Below are 23,431 nucleotides of genomic sequence, written 5' to 3'. Positions count from 1 at the left end.
CATGATGCCACTGTAGGGTGTAAGGGCTCTAGAGGCTGGTGAACAAGGCTTGAATGGATTTGGCACACCTGGCACTTCTTACAATAGTTTAGGGAGTCAGCAATCATCGAAGGTCAATAGTACCCCAATCTACGTATCCGTTCATAGAGCTTGGGACCGGACTATTGCAATCAACAGATGCCTGAGTGTACTTCTTCCAGGACCTTATTTGCTTCTTGTGCGTCCACACATCTAAGAAGAATGTCATCAAATGACCCTCTGAAGAGAGTCTCTCCTTCAAGAAGGGTATTCTTGGTAGACATTTGACACACGCTGTTGCGCCCGGCATGGTCCTCTGGAAGTATACCATGTCTTAGAAAATTAGTGATGGGCTCTCTCCAATCTTCTACCTGTTCAATTTTCGTGCATATTGGGTCGAAGAATTCTGGTTCCTGGCTTTGAACCTTAGCTCCCTGACTCCTTGTCATTTCATGTTCCATCTTAATAACTTCTTTAGCTGATAGAAGTGCTCCAAATGGATATGGAGGGCACTGGGGGAAGAGATTTTTGTCATCATCCGCGTCAACCTCGGTTCTCAGTTCAATGTATATCCACTCCACCACCCAGACAAGCGTGGTTCCTTATGAGGATAATTGAATTGTAGCCCTGAGTTTTGCAAGTGCATCAGCTTGTGAATTTAGCCTCCGGGGGATGTGGCTCAAGGATACATCCTCAAATTGGGCTATATATGATTTTGCAGTATCATGATAAGGCTTGAAAGTGTCTTTTCTTACGTCATATATTCCCTTGAGCCGTCGAATAACCAACTCAGAGTTGCTATAAATCTTGAGCTACTCCAAGTTTAGATCAAAGGTTATCTCCAATCCAATTATAAGGGCCTGATATTCTATTTCGTTATGAGAACCAGCCTCGGTGAGAGAGAAAGAAAGTGGTAGTACTCCTCCTTTCGGAGTCAGGAATACCACCTCGGTGCCTCCTTGATTAGATTGGAACACGTGAGCAAGCTTTACACATAATACTTCTTCATCAAAGAGGTCACTTGATAAAGAAGATTCTGCCAATAAGGGGTGTGCTGCGAGAAAATCAGCCAAGGCTTGGCCCTTGATGGCTTTTTGGGGGATGTATGTGATGTCAAATTCCATCAGCAATAATGCCCACTTAGCAAGACATCCTGACAGGCATGGACGTATCATGAGAAACTTTACAGGATCTGCTTTTGATATAAGTTTCACTTCATGACCGAGCAAGTAGTGACGGAGCTTTGTATTGCGAAGATTAGGGCCAAGGACATCTTTTCTATAGGGGATAATTCTTTTTAACCCCTTGCATCCTGCGGCTGAGATAGTATAGTGCGGTCTGTTTTCTTTCGTCATTGTTCTGCACCAACAATGCCCCAAGTGACTCATCTAGAGCAGTCACATACAAGATGAGAGGTCTTCCCAATATCGGGGTGGAGAGTACTGAAGGATTGAGTAAATAATGCTTGATTTCATCAAGGGCTGTCTGACATGCTTCATTCCAGATGAATGGGATATCTTTCTTTAACAGGTGCGTAAAGGGTTTACAGCGACCTGAGAGGTTTGAGATGAACCTACGGATGTACGTCGGCTGCCCTTGAAGAGAGCACAATTCTCGCAGTGTAGTTGGTGATGGAATTTCTTGGATTGCCTTGATCTTGACTGACTCAACTTCAAGCCCTAGGTGTCTAACAATGAACCCTAAGAAATTTCCTAAACGCACGCCAAAAGCACACTTCAGTGGGTTCATTTTGAGTTGATGCATGTGTAATCACTCGAACACCTTTTCAAGGTCTCTCATATGCGGGTCTTTCTTTTCGTATTTCACCACCAAGTCATCTACATAACATTCCACCTCTTTGTGTATCATGTCTTTGAAGATGGTCGTCATTGCTCTCTGATAAGTAGCACCGGCATTCTTCAATCCAAAAGGCATCATCGTGTAACAGAAGACTCCTTTTGGGGTCAAGAATGCAGTGGCTTCCTCATCTTCGGGCGCCATCCGTATCTGATTATATCCGGAGTATCCATCCATGAAGGAAAAGATTTGGTAGTGAGTTGCAGAATCGATGAGCATCTCGGTGAAGGGCAACGGGAAATCATCTTTGGGACAGGTGGTATTCAAGTTGCGGAAATCAATGCAAACCCTGATTTGGCATTATTCTTCTTGACTGGAACATTTGCTAGCCATTTCAGATACTTGACTTCACGAATGTAGCCTGCTTGTCTGAGTTTGGTCACCTCGGCATCTATCTGCATTTCGAGGTCAGGCCTAAACCTCGTTGATATTTGTTTGACAAGTTTGACAGTCGGATCGATGCCAAGGTGGTGAACGGCGACTTGAGGTCTAAACCAGGCATCTCATGGTATTGTCAGGCAAAGACGTCTCCGTTTGCTCGCAAGAAAGTAGTGAAATTTTCTTTCTCTTGTGGATATATCGCGGAGATGAAAATGGTTCTGGGATCAATCTCATCCCCTAGATTTATCTCCTCGAGTTCATCTGCTGTGGCTTAACCGCCTTCTTCCCATTCTTCTGGGGCTTCCAACAACTCCCTATCATTGGCCTCGGAGGTCTTATCGCTAACCTCAAGTGCAGAGACCGATGATCCTGACATCTCTATTTCCAAGAGGGCTCCAGGGGATTTTTGCACCTTTGTCGAACCGAGGGACAGAAGGGTCAACCTCAAACATGGACAGCATATAAGGCTAAAAGCGTTTGATTTGGAAGTCACAGGGAGATTGAGATTCAGTGGTTGTGGGGCCAAAAGAACCTTCATAAGAATCATTGAATTTTTGTGTAAGTATCTGCAGTGTTTGTCCCGTGATGGCTGATACTTCATAAACTTGTACCATGTGGCAAGCTTCCTGTGAATAGAAGCTCTGCCATCTTGATTCTCTCAGTCTCTACTCAAAGTCGGGCTCAAGAGGCCACTAGGGTTTCTTTGGCTTTGACTTCTTATGCTTCTTTGTGAAGGAAGATGGTTGTGTCTTATCTCGAGCTGTCAAGGCGTCAGTAACTGTTAATAATCTTACTGCCTGGGCCAGTGTCATTTTTAACCACCTCCTATGTGTTCTGCTTATGTTGGTTCCTTCAAGTTCTCTGTCGAGAGCCTCGAAGTGTGGACATTTTAAGGTGGTACCTGCAGGAGACATAGAAGAAAAAGGATGAGAGCAGAAGAAGAAGAAGGAGGAGGGTCAAAAAGTGAGGGACTTTTAAGGTCATTCCCCTCATCAGACCAATCTAGGCAGTTTTTTGCATCATCACCAGAGTTGGACGTGTGCAGGGAATCTTTTAGGTCTTTCCCTTGCTTAGACCGTTTGGGAGTATTGTTAACATCATCACCCTCATTTCACGTATTCTGAGGAGAAGACGGCTCGAGGACATCCTCTTGATGGGATGAGGAAGGAAGGATTGTGCCAGGGACGAAGTCCAGTAACGTTAGCAATGGGAGAAGAGGCCTGAGAAATTCCTGCTCAACAGGCGGTTGAGCAGTCTTGTTTCTTCAGTGAGCAGCCCATGGTGCTCGTCTTCTCCTGGTTTTTATTGGCAGTGGTTGATCTGTCTCATTGGGTTTATGACAACCCTAGCTTGATGAACTGCTTCTCACCTTAATGACTTGAGTCTGCTCAGCCCCTGGTGGACTATCCATGGCTAAGAAGTCGAGGGTTCAGTAGGATCTGAGTCATCTTTACCCATGACTTGTGTGAGGAGGTCCTCTAATACTGGTGGAGTAGTGGTTTGAGGATCACTTTCTAGAATTCTATAAGACTCTTAGCATTCGTGTAATTTCTTGGCGATTATACCATGGAAACTGGAGCATTCACACAGGTCATAGCCCCATATCAGATGGTACGGGCACCAATGGTCCTCAGTCCTCTGAGCAAGGCGTCGGGGCTGCCTTACCAATTTTGGTGTGATGGGGCCTTCTTGAAGCATTATAGCAAAAAAGGCACGAAGGAGACCAGGCACTTTATCTTCCTCTTGAACTGTTACTGCATGGGAGGCTTCAGCTGCCCCGAATGCCTTCTTCAGCTCTTTAAGTTTTATCTAACCCTTTTGGATTAGGGCTTTGATAATATCTTTCAGTGTGTAGTAGTCATCTATGGGGTGGTTGATCCTTTGATAGTAAGCACAGTAATTCGCCTAAGTATCGAGTCCAATTTGATCAAGGAACTTGGTCTTTGGGAGCTCGATCATGTTCAGTTCGAGTAGCAGTTCGAGTAATGCAGGGACCCATACCTTTTCAAAGGGGTACACCTTGTTTCTATGTCTGGTCCAATAATTATCTTGATTAAAGTTTGCAAGTGGGGGTACTCAATTGTACGCCTGTTATTGCTTGCCCGCCTGAGGCGCTTTCACTGTGTTTACCCCTTTGAAGAGGTCCAAAGTTTGGGAGGGAGCCTTCTTTGGATGTTTGCCCGTGACAGCTGCGTTGATCACTCCTTTTGGTTGGTTTCCCAGGGTATTAGTCCTAGAGCTACCATTGCCCTGATTATTCCTTGAGCTTGCAGACTATTGTCGTGACCCGCCATGGTGGCATGACAGGCTTTTTATGTGTACTAATTTAGAGATCAGCTCTGACATGGAGCTCGATTGGAGGCCTCAGCATGTAGGGCAATCTCAGGTCTCATGTTCCACACACAGGTTTGAACCGCTTCCTTCTCTAACATGGGATTGGGGTGGCGACGGCCAAATCTCTCCATCTTGATATGAATTGATCCACTGGCTCATCGGGATCTTGGGTCAATGTGAGGAGCTCGATGGTTTGAACTTCTCACTCGACCTCATAGAAACACTGATGGAATAGTTTCTCAATTTCCTCCCACGTATGTACTGAGTTTGGAGGAAGCCGAGCATACCACTGGAAAGCCGGGCCGTCAAGGGTTTCAACAAACTGATGGAGAAGGAGTCTCCCATCAGCTACTGTATCTCAACACGCTGATTGGAAGTAGGCGATATGCTGGTTGGGGGATGTGGTTCTGCTGAACAAGGGAAACTTCCCTTTCTTGTAGTCTGAGGGAAATGGAATCTGATCAATGTAAGACGTATACGGCTTTTAGTAAAGCATTGTTCCTTGTATACCCGAGATCTGCAGGTTCTTTAATCTATGGGTGACCATAGCATCAATATCTGCCTGTGAGATGGGGTGAGAGATAGAATTGTCCTGTGAGGCAGAGGGAAGGGGCTGCCTTGGAGGTGCACCATCTGAGTGATGGGAATCGACTTCATGGTTCGCTGACTGTCGCGCGGCATCCATGCAATCAATCTTCTCCATCATTGCGAGCACCATGTCTTCAAATTTATTCATGCGCTCTTCCTGAGAGTTGCTAGGATCATTTATAACCATTATGCTGACTGCTTCTCCAGGGAGGTCAGTGTTAGTGCAGTTGAGGGCTTGCGAACTTGACGGGTCGCACGCAGTAGATCGGTCAGTAGGAGGTCAGCATGCCCCGACTTGACTCGAGTCTTGTATGCCGATCATGTGAGGACCGGTTCTCGACAGTCTTGGGACTGTGGGAGCTAAATGGCTAGGTCATCTTCTATGACACTTACCACAGTGCAGGGTTCGTGGCCTCCTTTTTCAAGATTTGTCATCTGAAGAGGGTAGAAGGGGTTCAAACGGAGAAGGTTATCAGAGCCAATTGCCCCGACCATCTTGGTTGCTTTCCTAGTCAAAATTTGCAAACCCCTATCACGTTTGGCTTTGAGATTTTGATGAACCTTACACCATAACTGTGATCGAGAGTGCTGCTGGTCAACTCTTCTTGCACAAGAGAGAGTTGTCTCCATCAGCTGCGGCAAAGGATGAGGGCCAGGAACCAAGGTCATTCTGGGCCGGGGAGGATGAAGGACTTGATCGCCCATCAGGTCTTTGCCTCGAGCTCTCTTATGGGCTTCAAAGACATGATCGAGATGATGGGGCTGGCTCAAAATGGTACTCTTGGGGAAGGTCTTCGAGTACCAAGGTTGGAGGTGCTTGCCCGAAGAAGGAGAAGCACGTAAAAGCAGGGTTGACTCATAAGGACGCCTGAGTCGGGGGAGAGGGGATGTCTGTGACGGCGACGCATGTGCATTCCTTCAAGAAGGATGACGGGTGACTTCGAGGATCAACCTGGGCTCGAACAGGTGGTCTGGCCTTAGGAGGCTGAGAACCACGAGCAGGTGTTTGCAAGAGAACAGGTGGAAGCCTGCCCCTTACAGGTTGCGCTAGTGTGTGCTGAGGAGGAGGACGAGGGGGTCGGACGTTGACTCGAGGTAACATAAAATTTACCCCGACATGTGGCTCTAGTAGATGAACCATGGCTCTAAGAAATCCAAGATTCAGATAAACGAGTTAGAGAACCTAGAAGCCATGTGTGTGCAATAGAAAAATAAAAGGAGAAACCAGCCAAACAAGTACGATCCGACTAAGGGGTAGTAAGTCCCTAGTGGAGTTGCCAAGCTGGTTAGGTTCCTCTATCTCTCCCTCTAGATTTGAATGATCTGGCGGCACACATCTCGGGTTTCGAGGGAACCCAGGACTTGAGATCGCTCTCTCGGGAACCTTGCTCAAGAACAAGGGCAGGTGGACAAACCGATGAGAGAGGAATTTAAGGTAAGTTCACGACTTACTCGAGCTGGCTCTCGTGGGCGCCCTCTTAGATCACAAAGAAAACCCTTAGTCGTAAAACAGGTTCGAAATCGTCTCCCTTAGCTTGTATTCTCCTGCTTCTGCAATCACACACACATGGTTAATTTTACAAAACAAGTGGGCCAAAAGAGACCCCACCTTGTCTTTGAGCAAATGTACACAGGTTTCCACATTCAAGAGAAGAAAGGGTAAAAAAATAGATGAAAGAAGAGGAAAGAGGTAGATCAGAGGAGTTTTGACTAGGTAGCGAAACTAACAAAGCAACTAGATCAGCAAGTGGTTGACCCAACATGGTAGCAAGATGGACATGGTAACTAGAACGACAAAACATAAATACTATTAGACGTTAGAACAATCATCGGCCGGCCTAGCGTAATGGCTAGCTTATCGTGGCAGTAAAGCAGGCACGGTGACTAAGACCGGCTCAACGGCAATACTGTTAAACGACAAGACTATCATGACAATGTTTGTCTCAGCCTCTCTTGAGCAAATGAGAGAGATAAGAAAGAAAATAGAGAAAGAGAGACATGCGCAGTACTACTAATGTCGTGCATGGGAAAAGAAGAAGAGAAGAGGAACAGAGGGAGAAGAAGAGAGAACCTTAACGTGATGATAGAGAAGATAGAAAAGAATATGGACGGCGATGAACCTCCTCCGTCTTTGAATGGAGGGAAAAGAAGAGAGAAAGGTGACATGAGCGGCAATTAGCCTCCGTCGCTCATGGTAGGGGAGTCAGAGGAGAGAGAAAACATGGGCGGCGAAGTGCTTCTGTCCTCAATGTCAGAAGAAGAAGAAGAGAGAGACGACATGGGTGACGGCTTGCTTCAGTCGTCTATGTCATACGAAGAGGAAGAGAGAGAAGACATGGGCAGTGATGTGGTTCCACCGTCAATGTCAGACGAAGAAAAAGAGAGGGAAGACATGGGCGGCGATGTGCATTCCACCGTCCGTGTCAGACGAAGAAGAAGAGAGGGAAGACATGGGCGGCGATGTGCTTCCACCGTTCGTGTCAGACCAAGAAAAAGAGAGAGAAGACATGGGTGACGATGTGCTTCAGCTGTCCGTGTCGGACGCAGAAGAAGAGAGGGAAGACACTGGCGTCGATGTGCTTCCGCCGTCTATGTTAGACGAAGAAGAAGAGAGGGAAGACATGGGCGGCATTGGGCTTCTGTCATCTGTGTCAGATGAAGAAGAAAAGAGAGAAGACATGGGCGGCGATGTGCATCCCCTGTCCGTGTCAGACGAAGAAGAAAGAGAAGAGATGGGTGGCAATGTGCTTCCGATATCCATGTCAAAAGAAGAAGAAGAGAGAGAAAAAACATGGGCGGCGATGTGCTTCCGCCGTCCATGTCAGAAGAAGAAGAGGAGAGAAAAGACATGGGCAACGATGTGCTTCCGCAGTCCATGTCAGATGAAGAAGACAAGGAGACTTTGACAAAGGCCTGGCCCACCACTCGGGTTAAGGCCCGGCTCACTGTTCATGTCTCTGAAGTGAAACAACATCATGCCAAGCGATCGGCTTCGCCATGCACGAAAAGAGAAGAAGGAGAAAGAGAGCAGAGAGAGAGAATAGGAAAGAGAAAAAAAGTGAAGGAAAGATAAAGAGAGAAAAAGAAAAGTGGATAAAGGAGATCAGAGATAAAATAAGAAAGAAAGACATAAACGAGAGGAGAGAGAAAGAGGGAGATAGAGATGAGAAGAGAGAAAGAAACAGATGAAAGGAGGAGAGAAAAAGAGAGAGATGAGAGGAGGAGAGAGAAAGAGAGATGAGAGAGAAAAGAGGACGAGAGAGAAAATTACATTATTGAAGGGTACTGACCCTTTTTTTCTCTCTTTTCTCTCTCTCCAAGATGCACCCACGAACTTAAGCAAGAATTGAAATCTTTATTGAATGATCGACAGTATGAACAAAAAGTTCTTTTACATTTAGGCCTTGCATGTTTATATAGAATTGGGCCCAAACATCGGTGGATACTCAAAAGCTGCCTAAATTGATACTAATTAAAATTTAATTAAATTAAAAAAATTCTAAAATTGGGTGCAAAAAGACTGTTTTGCCCCTACCTAACAATGTGTGAAATTCCAAAACAGTCCCTATTGCTGCCCTAGAACTTGTGTGATCTTCCGTGGATGATCCGAGGTTGCTCTGGTGCTCGTTTAATCAAAATATGGTGGTTTTCTTGTAGAGCTTGGCATCGTGATCTATTTGATACCAACTTTGAGCCATGGATCGTGTTTTTAGGCCATGATCAAGCAACTCAAAATTTGGAAGAATCTTGTAAACTTCGGATCGGTAGTGTGCTTATTTCTTGATGTTTTTCTTTCTTTTCTTCTCTGAATTACAATAAGCATGCCATCACGATCGTGTGGCAACAAACGCAGCTCAATTTTGTGTCTGGACGAAGATTTTGTTGTCTTGAGTTTTTGGCCGGAATTTGAAAATCCGACGGCCAGAATTTACAGCAGCTTTGACGCCTCTGTATGTGAAATCCAACCATTCATCATATACAGCGTTCGGACCAGAGATTGTCTCGAACCTTACGCACATAATGCAATTGGTTTCGCATCAATCGGGTACGCGACCGTCATGATGTGGCCGCTCAAGCGAGGCGTGTTGTTGCTGAATTTTCTGCAACCTTCTTCATGGATCGGCAAATTCTCTCTTGTTTTTCTCCCTGCTCAGGTATCATCACCGATCGTGCCACATATGAAAAAGCTCATCTTGATGAGACGAACACGCTCACCAAATTTGAGAGCGATCCGATTCAAGGAGTGAGATACGGGCCTTTGAAATTTCTTCTCGCGACTGTGCACATCAGCCTCCTTTAATGGAGATTGGTGTAGGGAGGCTGCATGGGAATAGCGTGCGGCCTACCCCATTTTGGTCTTTTACTCATAACTTTATCCTGGAATGCTCGATTAAGTCAAAACTTGACCCACAAGGGTTTTCAATCGTGTTGAATCCAATGGTGGAAGTTCCACAGCAGTTTGACACACCAAAAATAAAGTTCTAGTTACGAGGTCCATTTCAGGGTGCTAGAAGCTTATTTTTTCGAAATTGTTTCTTTGTCTGCGCTGCCTTAGATATGTCAGATTGAGACAAAACTTGGCAAGTGAGCTTTTGGAGTGCTTGGAAAGATTCTGACCCATTTTGGGTAAATTCTGAGACTATCAAGAATTTCACTGTATGTTGAGGCTTTATTGACCTGCTTCCTCTTCATTTCGCGTCAGGGACCAAGGTACTAAAAAATGTCTTCAAACAGCACACACACCCTTTATGAACATCCTCACGCACGTCTTTCCTAACTGACCCATCCGTGTGTGCATATCACCTTCAGCACCTCCCTAGTGAGTCCATTCCTCCATTATTATTCATCATTCCCCAGTGAGTCTCATCCGCACTCACAAAACGGCAAGCCATCCCACCATCCATACTCGTTGTCAACTAGTGGGTCACTACTTTTCACCTTCCATTCATACATCATCCGTCCTTCATACGTAGCCTCGTGTCATCTCCTTAAGTGAGTCAAAACCACCACCATACTCACTCCATGGCCTCAACAAACTACCATCCATCTCCACTATGGTCCAACTGTATGACTTAAACTGTAGTGCACGTCTTGACCGCATGACATTAAAAGGCTTTGCACAGGTCTTGAAGGCATGACCTTACAAAAAGGACTCAAAAAGGCAAAAGAGTCACTAAGAAGGCAAGACAAGTCTCATGAGGAAGTGCACTTTTCCCACGAGGTCACAAACACACTCCAAAATACTAAAGATGACCCAAGAAGGCTAAAGTAAGTCAGAACTTAGACTTGCTATGTCACAACACTGCTAGTAGTGAGTAAGGGTCATACCCATAGCTGGTCACCTCAATAAACTGAGACTGCTCACCAAGTACAATCTGGTGCACCACGCAGATGGTCGTTAACCAAAGGCCCTTTAATAGATCACTAACAACAAAACAAACACACTACAAAATGCTAAAGACGCCCCAAGAAGGCCAAAATCAGCTAGAATTTGGACATGTTATGCAAACAAAACGCCTAGCAGTAAGCAAGGGTTATACCCACAGCTGGTCACCTCTATAAACTGAGGTACCCTGCCCATCGAGTACAATCTAGTGCACCACGTAGACGGACACCAACCAAAGGCCCTTTAGCAAACCATCAACAACAAACAAAACCCAGACCAAAATGGGAAAACTGCCCTGCAGCATGGCACTCGACCTCTAGACGGGCCTGATTATGACCAACGAGTTCCGTACAAAATCCTCAGCTGTCAGATTCACAATTAGTCCATAGAGGGTGATGACTTCAACAGGATCCCTCAAAAAAATCTCTTCTCCCCCTAAAGTCTCCGTGGATGGACCTATACATTGCATCCAAATGTCTGAGCATCCTAGTTATAGTAATGCGTGAATCTCCTCGACATTCACGTGGTCCTGTGGCTAAGAAGAAAAAAGTAATAAAGACGAAAGAAATTTTTCGAATGTTGTCCTTCTCGCTTCTCTCGAAGCACAATATTCGGTGGGGCAAGCTATTTGAAGACATTTTTCGGCAAATTGTTCCTCAATGCGGAATAAAAAGAGAAGCTAGTTAATAAAGCCTTGACATAGGTGGAATTCTTGACAGTCTCAGAATTTCCCTAGAACGAGTCAAGATATTCTTAAGCACTTCAAAAGGGTACTTGCCAAGTTTCATCACAATTTGACATGTTTAAGGTAGTGCAGACAAAGAAACATTTTTGGAAAAATCAGTCTTTAGCACCCTGAAATGGATCCCATAACTAGAACTATATTTTTGATGTATCAAATTGTTGTGGGACCACCACCATTGGATCTGGCACGGTCGAAAACCCTTATGGGTCAAGTTTCAGCTTAATCGGGCACTCTAGGACAGTTATGGGTAAAACACCAAAAAGGGGTAGGCCACACACTATTTCCATGTGGCCTCCATGCACCAAATCACCATTAAATGTAACCGTTTTTTCAGTCTCGGGCAGTGATTTTCGGGTCCATATCTCATTCGTCCCCAGTCGGATCGTGCTCAAATTTTGTGAGCATGTTTGTCTCATCACAACAAGCATTTCGATATGTGGCACGCCCCGTGACAACGTTCGAGCGGGGAAAAAAGCTAGAGAGAAATTGTCGATTCGTGAAGAAAGTTTCAAGAAAATCAGCAAAGACATGCCTTGCTCAAGCGGCCGAATCACGGCCCTCATGCATCGGATTGACATGAGACCACTTCCATTGTGTGCATAAGGTCTAGGGATACCATTATTCTGAACCCCGTACATGATGATAGTTGGATTTCGCACACCAAGGCAATAAAGTAACTGTAAATTCTAGCTCTGGAATTCCAAATTCTGATCAAAACTCCAAAGTTGTGAAATCTTCGTCTGGGAACGAAATTGAGCTGCGTTTGTTGCCACGCGATCATGACAGCATGCTTAGTGTGATCTAGTGAAAAAATCACAAAAAAAATCAAGAAACAAGCACACTAAAGATCCAAAGTTTTCAAGTCTCATCCAAATTTCAAGTCGCATGATCGTGTTTTAAAAACACTATCCATGGATTGAAGTTGGTATCAAATCGATCACCATGCAGAGCCCTATAAGAAAACAATCATCTTTCGGTCAAACGGGCACCAGAGCAACGTCGGATCATCCATGAAAGATCACGCACATTATAGGGCAACAGTAGGGACTATTTTCGAATTCCACGTATTGTTAGGCAGGGGGAAAACAATCATTTTGCACACATTTTTAGAATTTCTTTTAATTCAAAATAATTGTAATTATCATCAATTGAGATAGTTTTGGGCCATCCACCCATATTTCAGCCCAATTCTATAAGTACATGTTAAACCTAATTGTAAAGGGCTGACCTAATTTCCTCTCAAACTTTCAATTGATCGATAAAGTTTGTGTTTCTTCTTTGAGTTCATGGGTGCGTCTTGGAGGGAGAGAGGAAAGAGAAGAAAAGGCTGGTACCCTTCGGTAAAGTAATTTTCTTTCTCCTCCTCTCTTCTCCTTCTTCTTGTCTCCTCCTTTTTTTTTCTTTCTCTCTCTTGCTTCCTCTCTCTTTTCTTTTTTCTTCTTTTCTCAGCTTTTCTCTTCTTCTCTGTGAACACGCACGGCTGTGGCAGAGCCGTGCATGTCATCTTATTTCTTCTCTTTCTCTAACTCACACGGCGATGGTAGCGTTGTGTGTGTCTGATTCTCGTTGTGTGTGTCTAATTCTCTCTCTTTCTTCTTCTTCTCAATCTTTCTCTCTATTCCTCTCTGACTGAATGTCCATGACGATGGCAGTGCCATGCATGAACCTCTCTCTCTCTCTCTCTTCCTCTCTATCTCACACACACGGCGATGGCAACGTTGTGTGTTTTCTTCTCTCTCTTCTTCTCTATCTAACACACATGGCGATGGTAATGCCGTGTGCATTTTTATCTCTCTCTTCTTCTCTATCTCACACACACAACAATGGCAACACCGTGTGCTTTTTCTTCTCTCTCTTCTTCTCTATCTCACACACATGGTGATAGCAACACCGTGTGCGTTTTCTTCTCTCTCTTCTTCTTCTTCCTCTTCTCCTTCATTCTTTATTCTCTCTCCTCTATCTTTCTCTCCACTTCTCTCTGTTTGAACATACACAGCGATGGCAACACCATGCACGAATCTCTTTCTCTACTTTCTTCTCTCTACTGTATCTTTCTCTTTGTCCCTCTCTGTTTGAACATGTGTGGCGATGGCAACACCGTGCATGAAACTCTCTTTATGTTTTTCTTCTCTCTCTGACACCCACGGCGGTGGCAGCACCATGTGTACCCCTTTCATCTCCTCTTTTCTTATTCTTATTATCTCTTTCCTAATCTTTTTCTCTCTCTTTCCTTCTTTCTCCTCCGGCTCTTTCTCAATTTCTCCCCTCACTTTCCTTTCTTCTCTCTCTACTTTCTTTTCCTCTTCCTCTTTCTTAAAATCCTCTTTCCCCCTCCCTATCTTTCTTGCCTTCACTCTGATTTCTTTTCTCTCTCCTCTCCAGTTGTGCACAGCGATGTCCATCGTCAGGCGTAACACTCTCATTCTTCACTTATCCTCTGGAAACATGCACAGTGAGCCGGGCATTAACTTGAGTGGCGGGTCGGGCCTCTGTACAAATTTTCCCTTTCCCATGTGGTGCACGGCAATGCTCATCGCTGCTCATGGCATTCATTTCTCATTCATGTTGTCTCTCTCCTTTCCCTCTCTTCTCTTCTTTTTCCTTTTTCTCTTATTTATCTTCTCTCGCCTTTCTTCTCTTTTCCTTTACTTCTCGCCTATTTCTCTTTTCTTCTCTCTCTCTCTCTCTCTCTCTCTGCCTTTCTTATCTCTTATCTCCCTCTTTCTTCTTCTTTTTCCTCTCTCATTTGACCAAGGGATAAGTTTCGCACTGTCATGGTACTCTCGTCGTCGAGTAGTACTGCCGCCATGCCGGTCAAAGTTACCGTGCCTGTCTTGCTGCCACGTCGAACTCTCTATTGTATCTAGCTGGTTGTTGTTGGTGTTCTGTCGTCGACTAGTATTGCCGCCGTGCCGGTCTCATTACCGTGCCCGTCTTACTATCATGTCAAGTCAATCATCATGCCAATCTTGCCATTGTGCTAGGCTAGTCACCCGATCAAATGTCTCTTTCTTTTCTTCTTCCTTGAAGTTCTTCCTTCTCCCAACCCTCGTCTCATCATTTATTCTTTTTTCTCCTTTTAATGTACACGCCTTGTGTACATTCACCTAAAGACAAGGTGGGGTCCTTTAGCCCACTTGTCTTGTAAAATTAACCATGTGTATGTGATTACAGAAACAGGAGAATACAGGCTAAGGGAGGCCATTTCGAACCAGTTGTAGGACTGAGGGGCTATCTTCATGATCGAAGAGGGCACCCACGCGAGCCAGCCCGAGTAAGTCCTAAACCTACCTTAAATTCCTCTCTCATAGGTTGGTATGCCTACCCTCGCTCTTGAGCGAGGTTCCCGAGAGAGCGATCTCAAAGTCCCAGGTTCCCCTGAAACCCGAGACGCATGCGGCCAGATCTTCTGGATCCGGAGGGCGAGATTGAGGCACCTAACCAGTAAAATCACTATATTTTTTAAGAAAGGCATTCAAGCGTGAGCTATTAGGAGGATCACTGGTCATGCTAAAGCATTGTCCTACCACATATCAGAGTACGCAATAACAAAAAATTTACTAGTAGCATGGTGAGCACAAAAAATTGAGTCTCCATATTGATTGTATGGTCATTTCCTCACCCTCGACATTTCAAGCTAAACATTGATGGGTATTCCTTTTGGAATCTAGGAATAGCAGGTTGTGGGGGTGTCATGAGAAGGGATGGTTGTTCTTTCTTTATTGCATTTTCCATCCCTCCCTCTTGGTGTCACATAACAATTATGCAGAATTTCGTACCTTGGAAGCAGGTATCGACTTAGCTATCTAGATGGATTGTTTCCATTAGAGATTGCAAGAGATTGTTCCCTGTTGGTACATGTCATACGTGGCTATTGCAGATCTGTATATATGCTTCACACCGTAGCTGCTAATTGCCAATTTAGACTCACAAATCATTTATGCTCTATTTGTCACATTTACAGCGAGGCTAATATGGTGCGGGATGTACATTTCAAAAGGCTACAATTTTTTCAAAGGCTTCTATTTAGCCCCCTAGGCCTCCGGATTTTATTTCACTTCCTTTGCTTTATGATGTTGGACAATTGTCCTATTCTAGGGTTGTAAAATAGTGAGATATAATTTATTTTTATTTAACCAATGAAAAACAGGTAGGGGACTTTCTCCCCCACTAATTCACCCAAAAATAAAAATTAAGGATGATGAACAAGAACTTTCCTAATGTTGCCTCCTCTCCTCCCCCACCCCCCACCCCCCAACCCCCATAAATAAATAAATAAATAAAAGAGGAACTTTGTCAAGAATCATGAATTTAAGAGGATAACGCATGCAAAACTAGTACAACAAACAGGTCATAAAGGATGTTCTTTCCGCCGTGCAATATTAGCAAGAGGATCCGTTTTGATATTTGCTAATAAATCCCAAAACTTAGGAACTTAGGAAGAATTAAACTGGATAAATGAAATCAAAATTTTAAAACAAATGAAATTCAGATTTCTTAAAGAGGGTATATATGCAAGTGGTGGGGAAAATCCTCGCCAAGTTTACCTAAAATTCGTGTTGTAAACGAACACCGTGATTTGAAAAGATTAGAGCTTGCACCCTATGATAAGGCTCAAGCAAAAGATTCATTTAGTTTCTAGTGCAAATGACTTGGAAGATTTTTTTTTCTGAAATTTTAGGGTCACTTTAAAATCATCATAAGGGTATTTAAGAAAATAGGTACGCAATCATAAAGTGTCATTTTTAGGCACATTTGTTTGAGTTAGTTGCTAAGTTGAGCAGGTTACATCTACAAAATTTCTATATCCTAAATCGCCCAAGATTGTACAATCTGCTCCAACATGGGTGATTACATATGATATTTTTTAGGAAAAATATCTTTTTATTTTTTATTTTTAACTTTTATATTTCATGAGTTCTAAAAATTAAAAATATTACTTATAAACAAAAAAATTTCCTTTTTTTTACCTTATAACTTTTTGGACCTCTTTGACCTTAACTCTTTTATTCAAAAAAACAACCCCGTGAGTCCCTTTGACCCTAAATTTTTTATCCAAAAAAATACTAACATGACGCTCTATCCAAATTTTTTTTCTCCCTCTCTCTTTCGCATCACTCGCCCTCTCTCAAAACTAACTCTCTCACTTCACCGTCTCTCTCTCAAAACTAACTCTCTCTAACAAGGTTCAGGATATCAAATCCTTAGGCCTCTGCCTCTCTGTTTCCAAAAGATTTTTTTCTCTCAGCCCCATGGTTGAAGATATTTTGATCAAAGTAGACTGTGTAATCACTGATGATGAAGATCCAATAAACCTTGGATCCTGAGGCTTTGTCTCTCATCTCCTCAAACTGGTAATGGGCCCTTTTGGTAAGTCCCTGGAAATAAGCTAGTAACACCCCAAAAGATTAGGGTTTCAGAAGTCACCCACCATTCTCCAGTTGAGGTTTTGAAGAGCTTCTCAACCAACAGGACCCTGAAAATCCAACTCCTTAATGGCGAGCTAGGGTTTGGAGTTAGGGTTCTCCTCAAATGGAGAGCTGAATTTGGGACCAGTCTGGAGAGCTGCGTAATTTAGGGGCTTCCAGTGTCATCGAACCATTATCTCTGAATTTGGGACCAGTCTGGAGAGCTGCGTAAGCTTAGCGTGGTTTGGACCATTAACTCTTTAATTGCTGCTTCAGCCAGGCATTTTGTTCTTCGACAAATAATTTCAGAGCACCCAGACTTATAGCGACTGACAGTAACTGATTGTGATAATCAAGGGGCCCTTTCTATAAATTTAGGACAATTGAGTGAAATTACGATTAAACCCATTTGGCATCCCCCCTAACAGGTAATGGGTCCAACCAATTGTACAATAATAACTTCAAAGCCCTGACCACACATAAAAAAAATTAGAAATGTAAAAAAAAAAAAAATTGTGAACCACAAATATTGAGCAATGATTTCATGCAACCGTTATATAATAATACGATACAACAACCTTAAAAAACCATCTTATGACCATTTGTTTAATCCAAATTTTGAAATATACAATCTTTTTATTCTAATGAACAATTACAAAAAAGAAAAATTTGAAAACACAACTTAGAAATTATTTTTTTAACCCAATTAATATAGATCATTCATTTTGGTGAGATGTTTAGATCTAACCCTTAGAAGGATTTTTTCGTTTTTAACTTCTTTGGATGACTTTATTATCATTAGATGAACAATATTAAAAAAAAAAAAAATTGATTTTGAATTTATAAAGGCTAAAATCTTGAAATTCACAAAATGAATGGTCTAAATTCGTTTTTGGAGATGACTCATTTTGACTATAGCTAGGGTTCAAATTGAACCTTTTTTTTTTTTAGATTGATTATTGAGATGAAGAGAGTGTATGTGTAAAATTTGGAGTCATACAAATACCACAAACATGGTTGTCAAGAAGTGTCGTTGCATTATATTATGATACAACCGTTGCATTAGATCATTGCTCACAAATATTATATAGGGTGGCCTAGTCGCCACCTTGTGGTTTACATTCTCCCCATAAACACTACCTCATTAACACTTTTAAAAAACTAATTTATTTAAAAAAAATAGGTAAGGGCCTGTCATTCTCACTGAATTATCCAAAAAAAAAAAATCTCAATTACAAAATGGCACAAAAATCACTTTGGTCGGTTTTCCTCCTCTTCAAATGATTGCGGTGCATGTTCCACGATATTACCTTACTTGGAACGCCAAAAATAGATATTTTAGGGTGCGGGAGGCCGTGAGATTCAATGTTACTTTCTACAAAGGATGTGGTTTTTATGACTCAGCCCACTCATATGTACACATGCTGCCTCCCTCTAAAATTCATCTTAAAAATGGATTTTTGATCTACAATTTTAGGGATTCATCATCTAAGCCAAGCCCATCATAAATATAAAAAAAAAAAAAATTTAAAATGCACTTGTTTTTGGAGATTTTTTTACTTCGTCCGTATTTAATTTGACCCGTGAGTTTTACAAAATGTCCATCTTGGTCCATCTTAAAGATGGATATTGAAAGGTCAGCGGGCTCTTGCACTTGCTGACTCATGGAAAATTTTCCTTCTGCAAAATATATGACATAATTATTGTCCCGTTAAATTTGATGTAAATTCTATACATAGTAAAAGAGAGAATGAGAGGGTCAACTCTCTTTTCCTAACATCAAATGAAAAAATAAAATATGTATATAAAAGAGAGAGTGTTATGTGGGAGTAAGATTGGGGCACGTGAGGGGAAGTGTTTCAAAAAAATAAGTGAAAAAAAAAAAACAAAAACAAAATAGATCACGAGCATAAATGGTTGGAATTGTAGACCTGCAACCACCGATGCCCGAATTTGAAAAAAGTTATGTACAAATAGGGCGACAAAAAAAAAAAGAGATATGATTAGGATGGAAACCCAGGGAGAGAAACAGGAGAGGGCCTAGGCGTAGATCATTAGTGTGGCCATTTGGGAGCGGTATTGTGACTGCCCGTGATAGAGAGCCGCACGATTGGATAGCAGATTCTGCTTACACGCGTTCGTTATTGGCACGTGCTTGACGCCCCCATTGACCCTCTCTCGATTCCTAACCCCGTTTGAAGCGTGAACATGACGTCTCCTGTACTCCACATTGTTACCTGACGGTTCCTTAACGTCCTCCGAAAACCTCACCCTCTTCTTCTTTCCTAATCCCTAACAAAAACGGATTTGCATTATTAGTAATGAGAAAATTTATTTATAAGGAAAAAGTTTATATAAAGTTGCAATCTTAAAATGTAAGATGTTCATCAAAATCCAACGGACAATGTTGTTTTAATGTTGAAAAACCCTCTAATTGATCATCTAGACATCAAACTAGATCATCCAATTTCAAGATTTTCATATGTTTATCAATCTACTTGATTTTGGAGTTTAAAATTTTATAAGTACATATGAAAATAGATTTTAAGATAATTTTAAGTATTTTTTACACCAAAATTACATGTTATGATAAAATTTTGAGATTCACCTTAATTGGATTGTTGAAGGTTGCAATATTATAGAAACCACACCTTTTATATAATATTGAAACCCTATAATGTACCTAGAATGTAGAAGTAAAGTACATCTCAAAATCTAGTTATGAAGAAATGATTGTAAGTTGAAAAACCTTCTAATTAATTTGCCTTATCAACTTCAAGATGTATAAAGTCCTAAAAATAGGATATATCGTGATACAAATTATCTGAACCGTCGATTTTTAAAATTTTGAAATATTTATAGATCTGCTCAATCTGCATTATTTTTAAAATTTTAAATTTGATAGACCATTGAAAAATTTCTAGCTCCTAAACTACCGACAAAACTAGAGGTATAATGAACCTCACCCTCGTAATAACCCCAAACACTAAAAATATTTATATCCCTCACCCAATGCGAAGGTGAAGGGCTTATTAAGTTTGAATATTTTCGGTTGTGTACTCACCCTTTTACGATTGCTCAAGTTTTAAAATTGAATTGTCTTAGTACCTTGTACAAAATTGAGGGCCTCTTAGAAAGTTTGAAAATGTTGTGTTTGCTGGAAGGACATAGCCATTTCAAGGTGACGCACGGCGATAGGAAAAATAATGTCATCGCTGGTACAAAATTGGCCAATTCTTGAAAGTGAAGGAACCACAAATTTTTTTAATAATAGGAACATTCATGAGCAATTTCCCCATTAACCAAAGTTTAAGTACTTATGAAAAAGGGCGACGTGTGGTTTGTTTAAGGCCGAGGCTCTAAACAATCAAAATAAAGCACACCTTCAAATATTATCGGTTTCAATATTGGAAGTATTTGTGATAGTCTAAAAGTTTATTTTTATATCTAATTATAAATTTAAAACTTCACAAATAGTGTAGATGGAGAGGATCTATAAACACTTGAAAATATTGAAAATCAATAGTTTGAAATGTATTACAAGATGCACTCTTGAAATCTATTTTACCTCATGTTCATACATCTTGAGGTCGAGATGATCAATTTTTGGTGTTTTAAGCATCGAATCACCACTTCTAGTGAAATTTTGATATAGGCCTTAATTTGACTGTTTAGGGCCTCACCCACACATAAACTTTTTCCAACTTTTTAAAGACGCTCCAGAATCCTCAAGAATAGAGCTCGAATATTCCATTTGTCCTTGCTGACATTACTGAGGGAAAGCAGGCCAAACGATAAAAAAAAAATCATAAAGTAACCGCAATGATCACGGCAAATTTGTTTTAATTTTCAAAAGCCACAATTCTTACTAATTCATTTTTTTTGGTTAGCCCAAAAGATGCTCTACTCCATCGGGAGTATATTGTCCATTTATTTCCTCGGATAAAGCCCCCACGATTAAATTTAGGGTTCCAAATTTTTCGGAATATAACCTCTTCGACACATAGATTAACCTCAATAAAATAATTTCTAAACAATTGAAAAAAATAATGTGTCACAATTGAATAACGTCCAATTTGTAGAGGTGAGATCTAAATTTTAGAAACTCAAACTTTAAATAATTTTTTTAATAATCATCAAGTGATTCTAAAGTGGTTATCAAAATATCAGATTCAAAAACTCATACCATATAGGTCATCAACCGAGGGAGTAGAAGTAAACTATGCTCCCTCGGGACCATAAAATACGTGATCTTTGCTTGATAATTTTGAAAAAGTACCGATCACGAAAATTGGGTGGAACTTGACTTCTTGTTCATCCTTTGGATAAATGATAATATCGCTTTTCATTGCAAACAATTTAACACCCGAGAAATAATTAAACGAAAAAATCAGTTTGTTTTTAATATCAGGGGCCCCTCTCTGAATTGGATTATAGGAATTAACGCCGTTAAATACACAACTGCATTTAACGGGTCTGAAATTCCAAACAACAAAAGCATCGAATCAAATTCAATAGTACAGAGAGATAACGGCGTCACCTGAACCTGAACTTCTTCTTCCTACAAAGGCCGCCTCTCTTAAATTACTCTTCAAATTGTGGTGGTGCCCTTCTTCTTGCTCTCCCTGCGGCCGTAGAAATTTCCGGCGTCCAAGAGCCAAAAGGAGCACCCCACCAGAGATGGCAACAACAGTTAGGAGACGGATTCCGTCGACTCCCATGCCGAAAAATCACAAATTCCGGCGACACGAATATTCCATGGTGTCACGATTCTCGACCTGAAAAAGCAGCAAAGGCACGAATTTTGCAGAAGCTGTGAGAAGGATGAAGACTTTTCTCTACCCAAAAGAAAAGACGAAAACTCTTCTGCTTCGTTCAAGAGATTGACCATTTTTATTTTAAAGAGGAGGAGAATGACATGTAAAGAAAAAATATTAAAAAATTGGAGGAAACACAAAAGGAAGCCGTCAATAACAGCACCCTGCGGTTCCCAACCGATAATAAATTATTTACAAATAAATAACGAATAATATTAAATGGGTTTGGTTTGTATGGAGACGAGCTCTAAACAATCAAAGTAAAGCGTACCTTCTTCAAAAATCATCAAAGTAAAGTGTACTTTCAAATATAACAGTTTGCGGAAGAGTAACTCATTGTTTTTTCCTCTATATATAGCGTGAAAGTTGGACTACGTCATTAATCATGGTGTATATATTTAATTTTTTTTTTATTTTTTTACACCGGCACGATCACTTACAATGTCCAATTACAAAGAAACCACTCTTGAAAAAAATAAAAACCAATTCTCAATTGCTACATCTTCAAATTCAACTCTTTATTCAATAATCAAAACATGACTTATTCAAATAAACACCGGTTCCCAATTGCTACCTCTTCAAATACAACTCTTTATTCAAGAATCAAAAGAAGACTTATTGCTTTATGGGAAGAGAAATATAAATCACAAATAAAGATTTAAAGAAGTAAAATTGCTTGAGATTATATCAACCGAGCTTAGTACACCCGTCTCCTCCTTCCGATAGTGCTCGTGATATCGGTCTCTTGATTCTCCTATATATGGCAAAACCCTCTCAACAGCATATGGATCTCGCCCCTTTAGCTTGATCTTTAGAGATATGAGATATCGATCAAAGACAAAGGGAGAGATCTACTAGAAGGGATGATTCTCTTTGCTACAAAAAAATCAAATCACTACAAACTAACCTTAGCTTGGGCCCCAAAAATCAAACCACCACAATCTAACTTTAGCTTGGGTGTGCCAACCTTAGCTTGATGTGCCACTTGGAAACGAAAGAGATGACTTCGGCATGCCCCTTGGCTTGAGAGAGATTTTGAGAGATGACTTGGGCATGCCCGGTTGGCTAGGAAGAGATATTTAGAAAAGAGATAGATGACTTGGGCATGCCCCCTTAGCTTGAGAGAGATATTTAGAAACGAGAGAGATGACTTGGACATGCCCCATTTGCTTGAGAGAGATGACTTGAGCATGCCCCCTTCGCATGAGAGAGATATTTGAGAGAGATGACTTGGGCATGCCCCTTTCGCATGAGAGAGATATTTGAGAGAGATGACTTGGGCATGCCCCTTGGCTTGAGAGAGATATTTGGATGTGCCCCTTTGGCTTGAGAGAGATTTTGGTTAGGGCCTGCCCAGTAAAAATCTTGGGAAAGAAATCTTGTGAGAGATCTTAAAGCTTGAGAGAGATTTTGGTTGGGGCGTGCCCCCTAAAAATCTTGGAGAAATCTTGGGAGAGAAATCTTGTGAGAGATCTTGAAGCCCTACATGGAGGGTGCGGCCTATAGAGAGACAATAAGTGTAGAGATTTTGAGGTGGGAGATCCTATTTTTGTAGATTTTTATGCCTTGCCTCAATTCGTAGTGTCAAATCTTGACCGTCGATCTAGAGAGACTTGTGGGGTGAGAGATTTGAGTCATTCATCTCTTTGATCCACCATCAAGATTCAAAGAGATAAGCTAAAGCGTTATTCTCCCTTTCCTAGATTTATTCCCATCAAATATTTAAATAAAGAAAGTATTACTTTCTATTTTATTATATCCAATCATTATTTCTTGGATCTATTTTAGTATATCCAATCCTTATTTCTTGGATCTATTTTAGTATATCAAATCCTTATTTATTGGATTAAGTAATCTTGATTCAAAGATTTATCAAATATTTCAAATATTTAATCTT

At 41.5% G+C, this 23,431-nt stretch overlaps 1 protein-coding gene across 1 annotated transcript; it reads left to right on the top strand.

Annotated features, from left to right (window-relative positions):
- The first annotated feature begins 8,026 nt into the window (after nucleotides 1-8,026).
- Nucleotides 8,027-17,068, top strand: LOC110007690 (uncharacterized). The gene is made up of 3 exons (XM_088847808.1): nucleotides 8,027-8,140; nucleotides 16,496-16,633; nucleotides 16,933-17,068. Exons 1-3 carry the CDS (start codon nucleotides 8,027-8,029, stop codon nucleotides 17,041-17,043), a joined length of 363 nt encoding a protein of 120 aa, XP_088703934.1. The 3' UTR covers nucleotides 17,044-17,068.
- The last annotated feature ends 6,363 nt before the right edge of the window (nucleotides 17,069-23,431 follow it).

The sequence above is a fragment of the Amborella trichopoda genome, chromosome 9 (genome assembly GCF_054954075.1).
Source record: "Amborella trichopoda isolate Santa Cruz 75 chromosome 9, AtrichopodaSantaCruz75HAP2 v2.0, whole genome shotgun sequence".
Classification (NCBI taxonomy): domain Eukaryota; kingdom Viridiplantae; phylum Streptophyta; class Magnoliopsida; order Amborellales; family Amborellaceae; genus Amborella; species Amborella trichopoda.
Note: the sequence above shows the minus strand (reverse complement) of the source record. Positions and strands in the feature narration are given on the sequence as shown.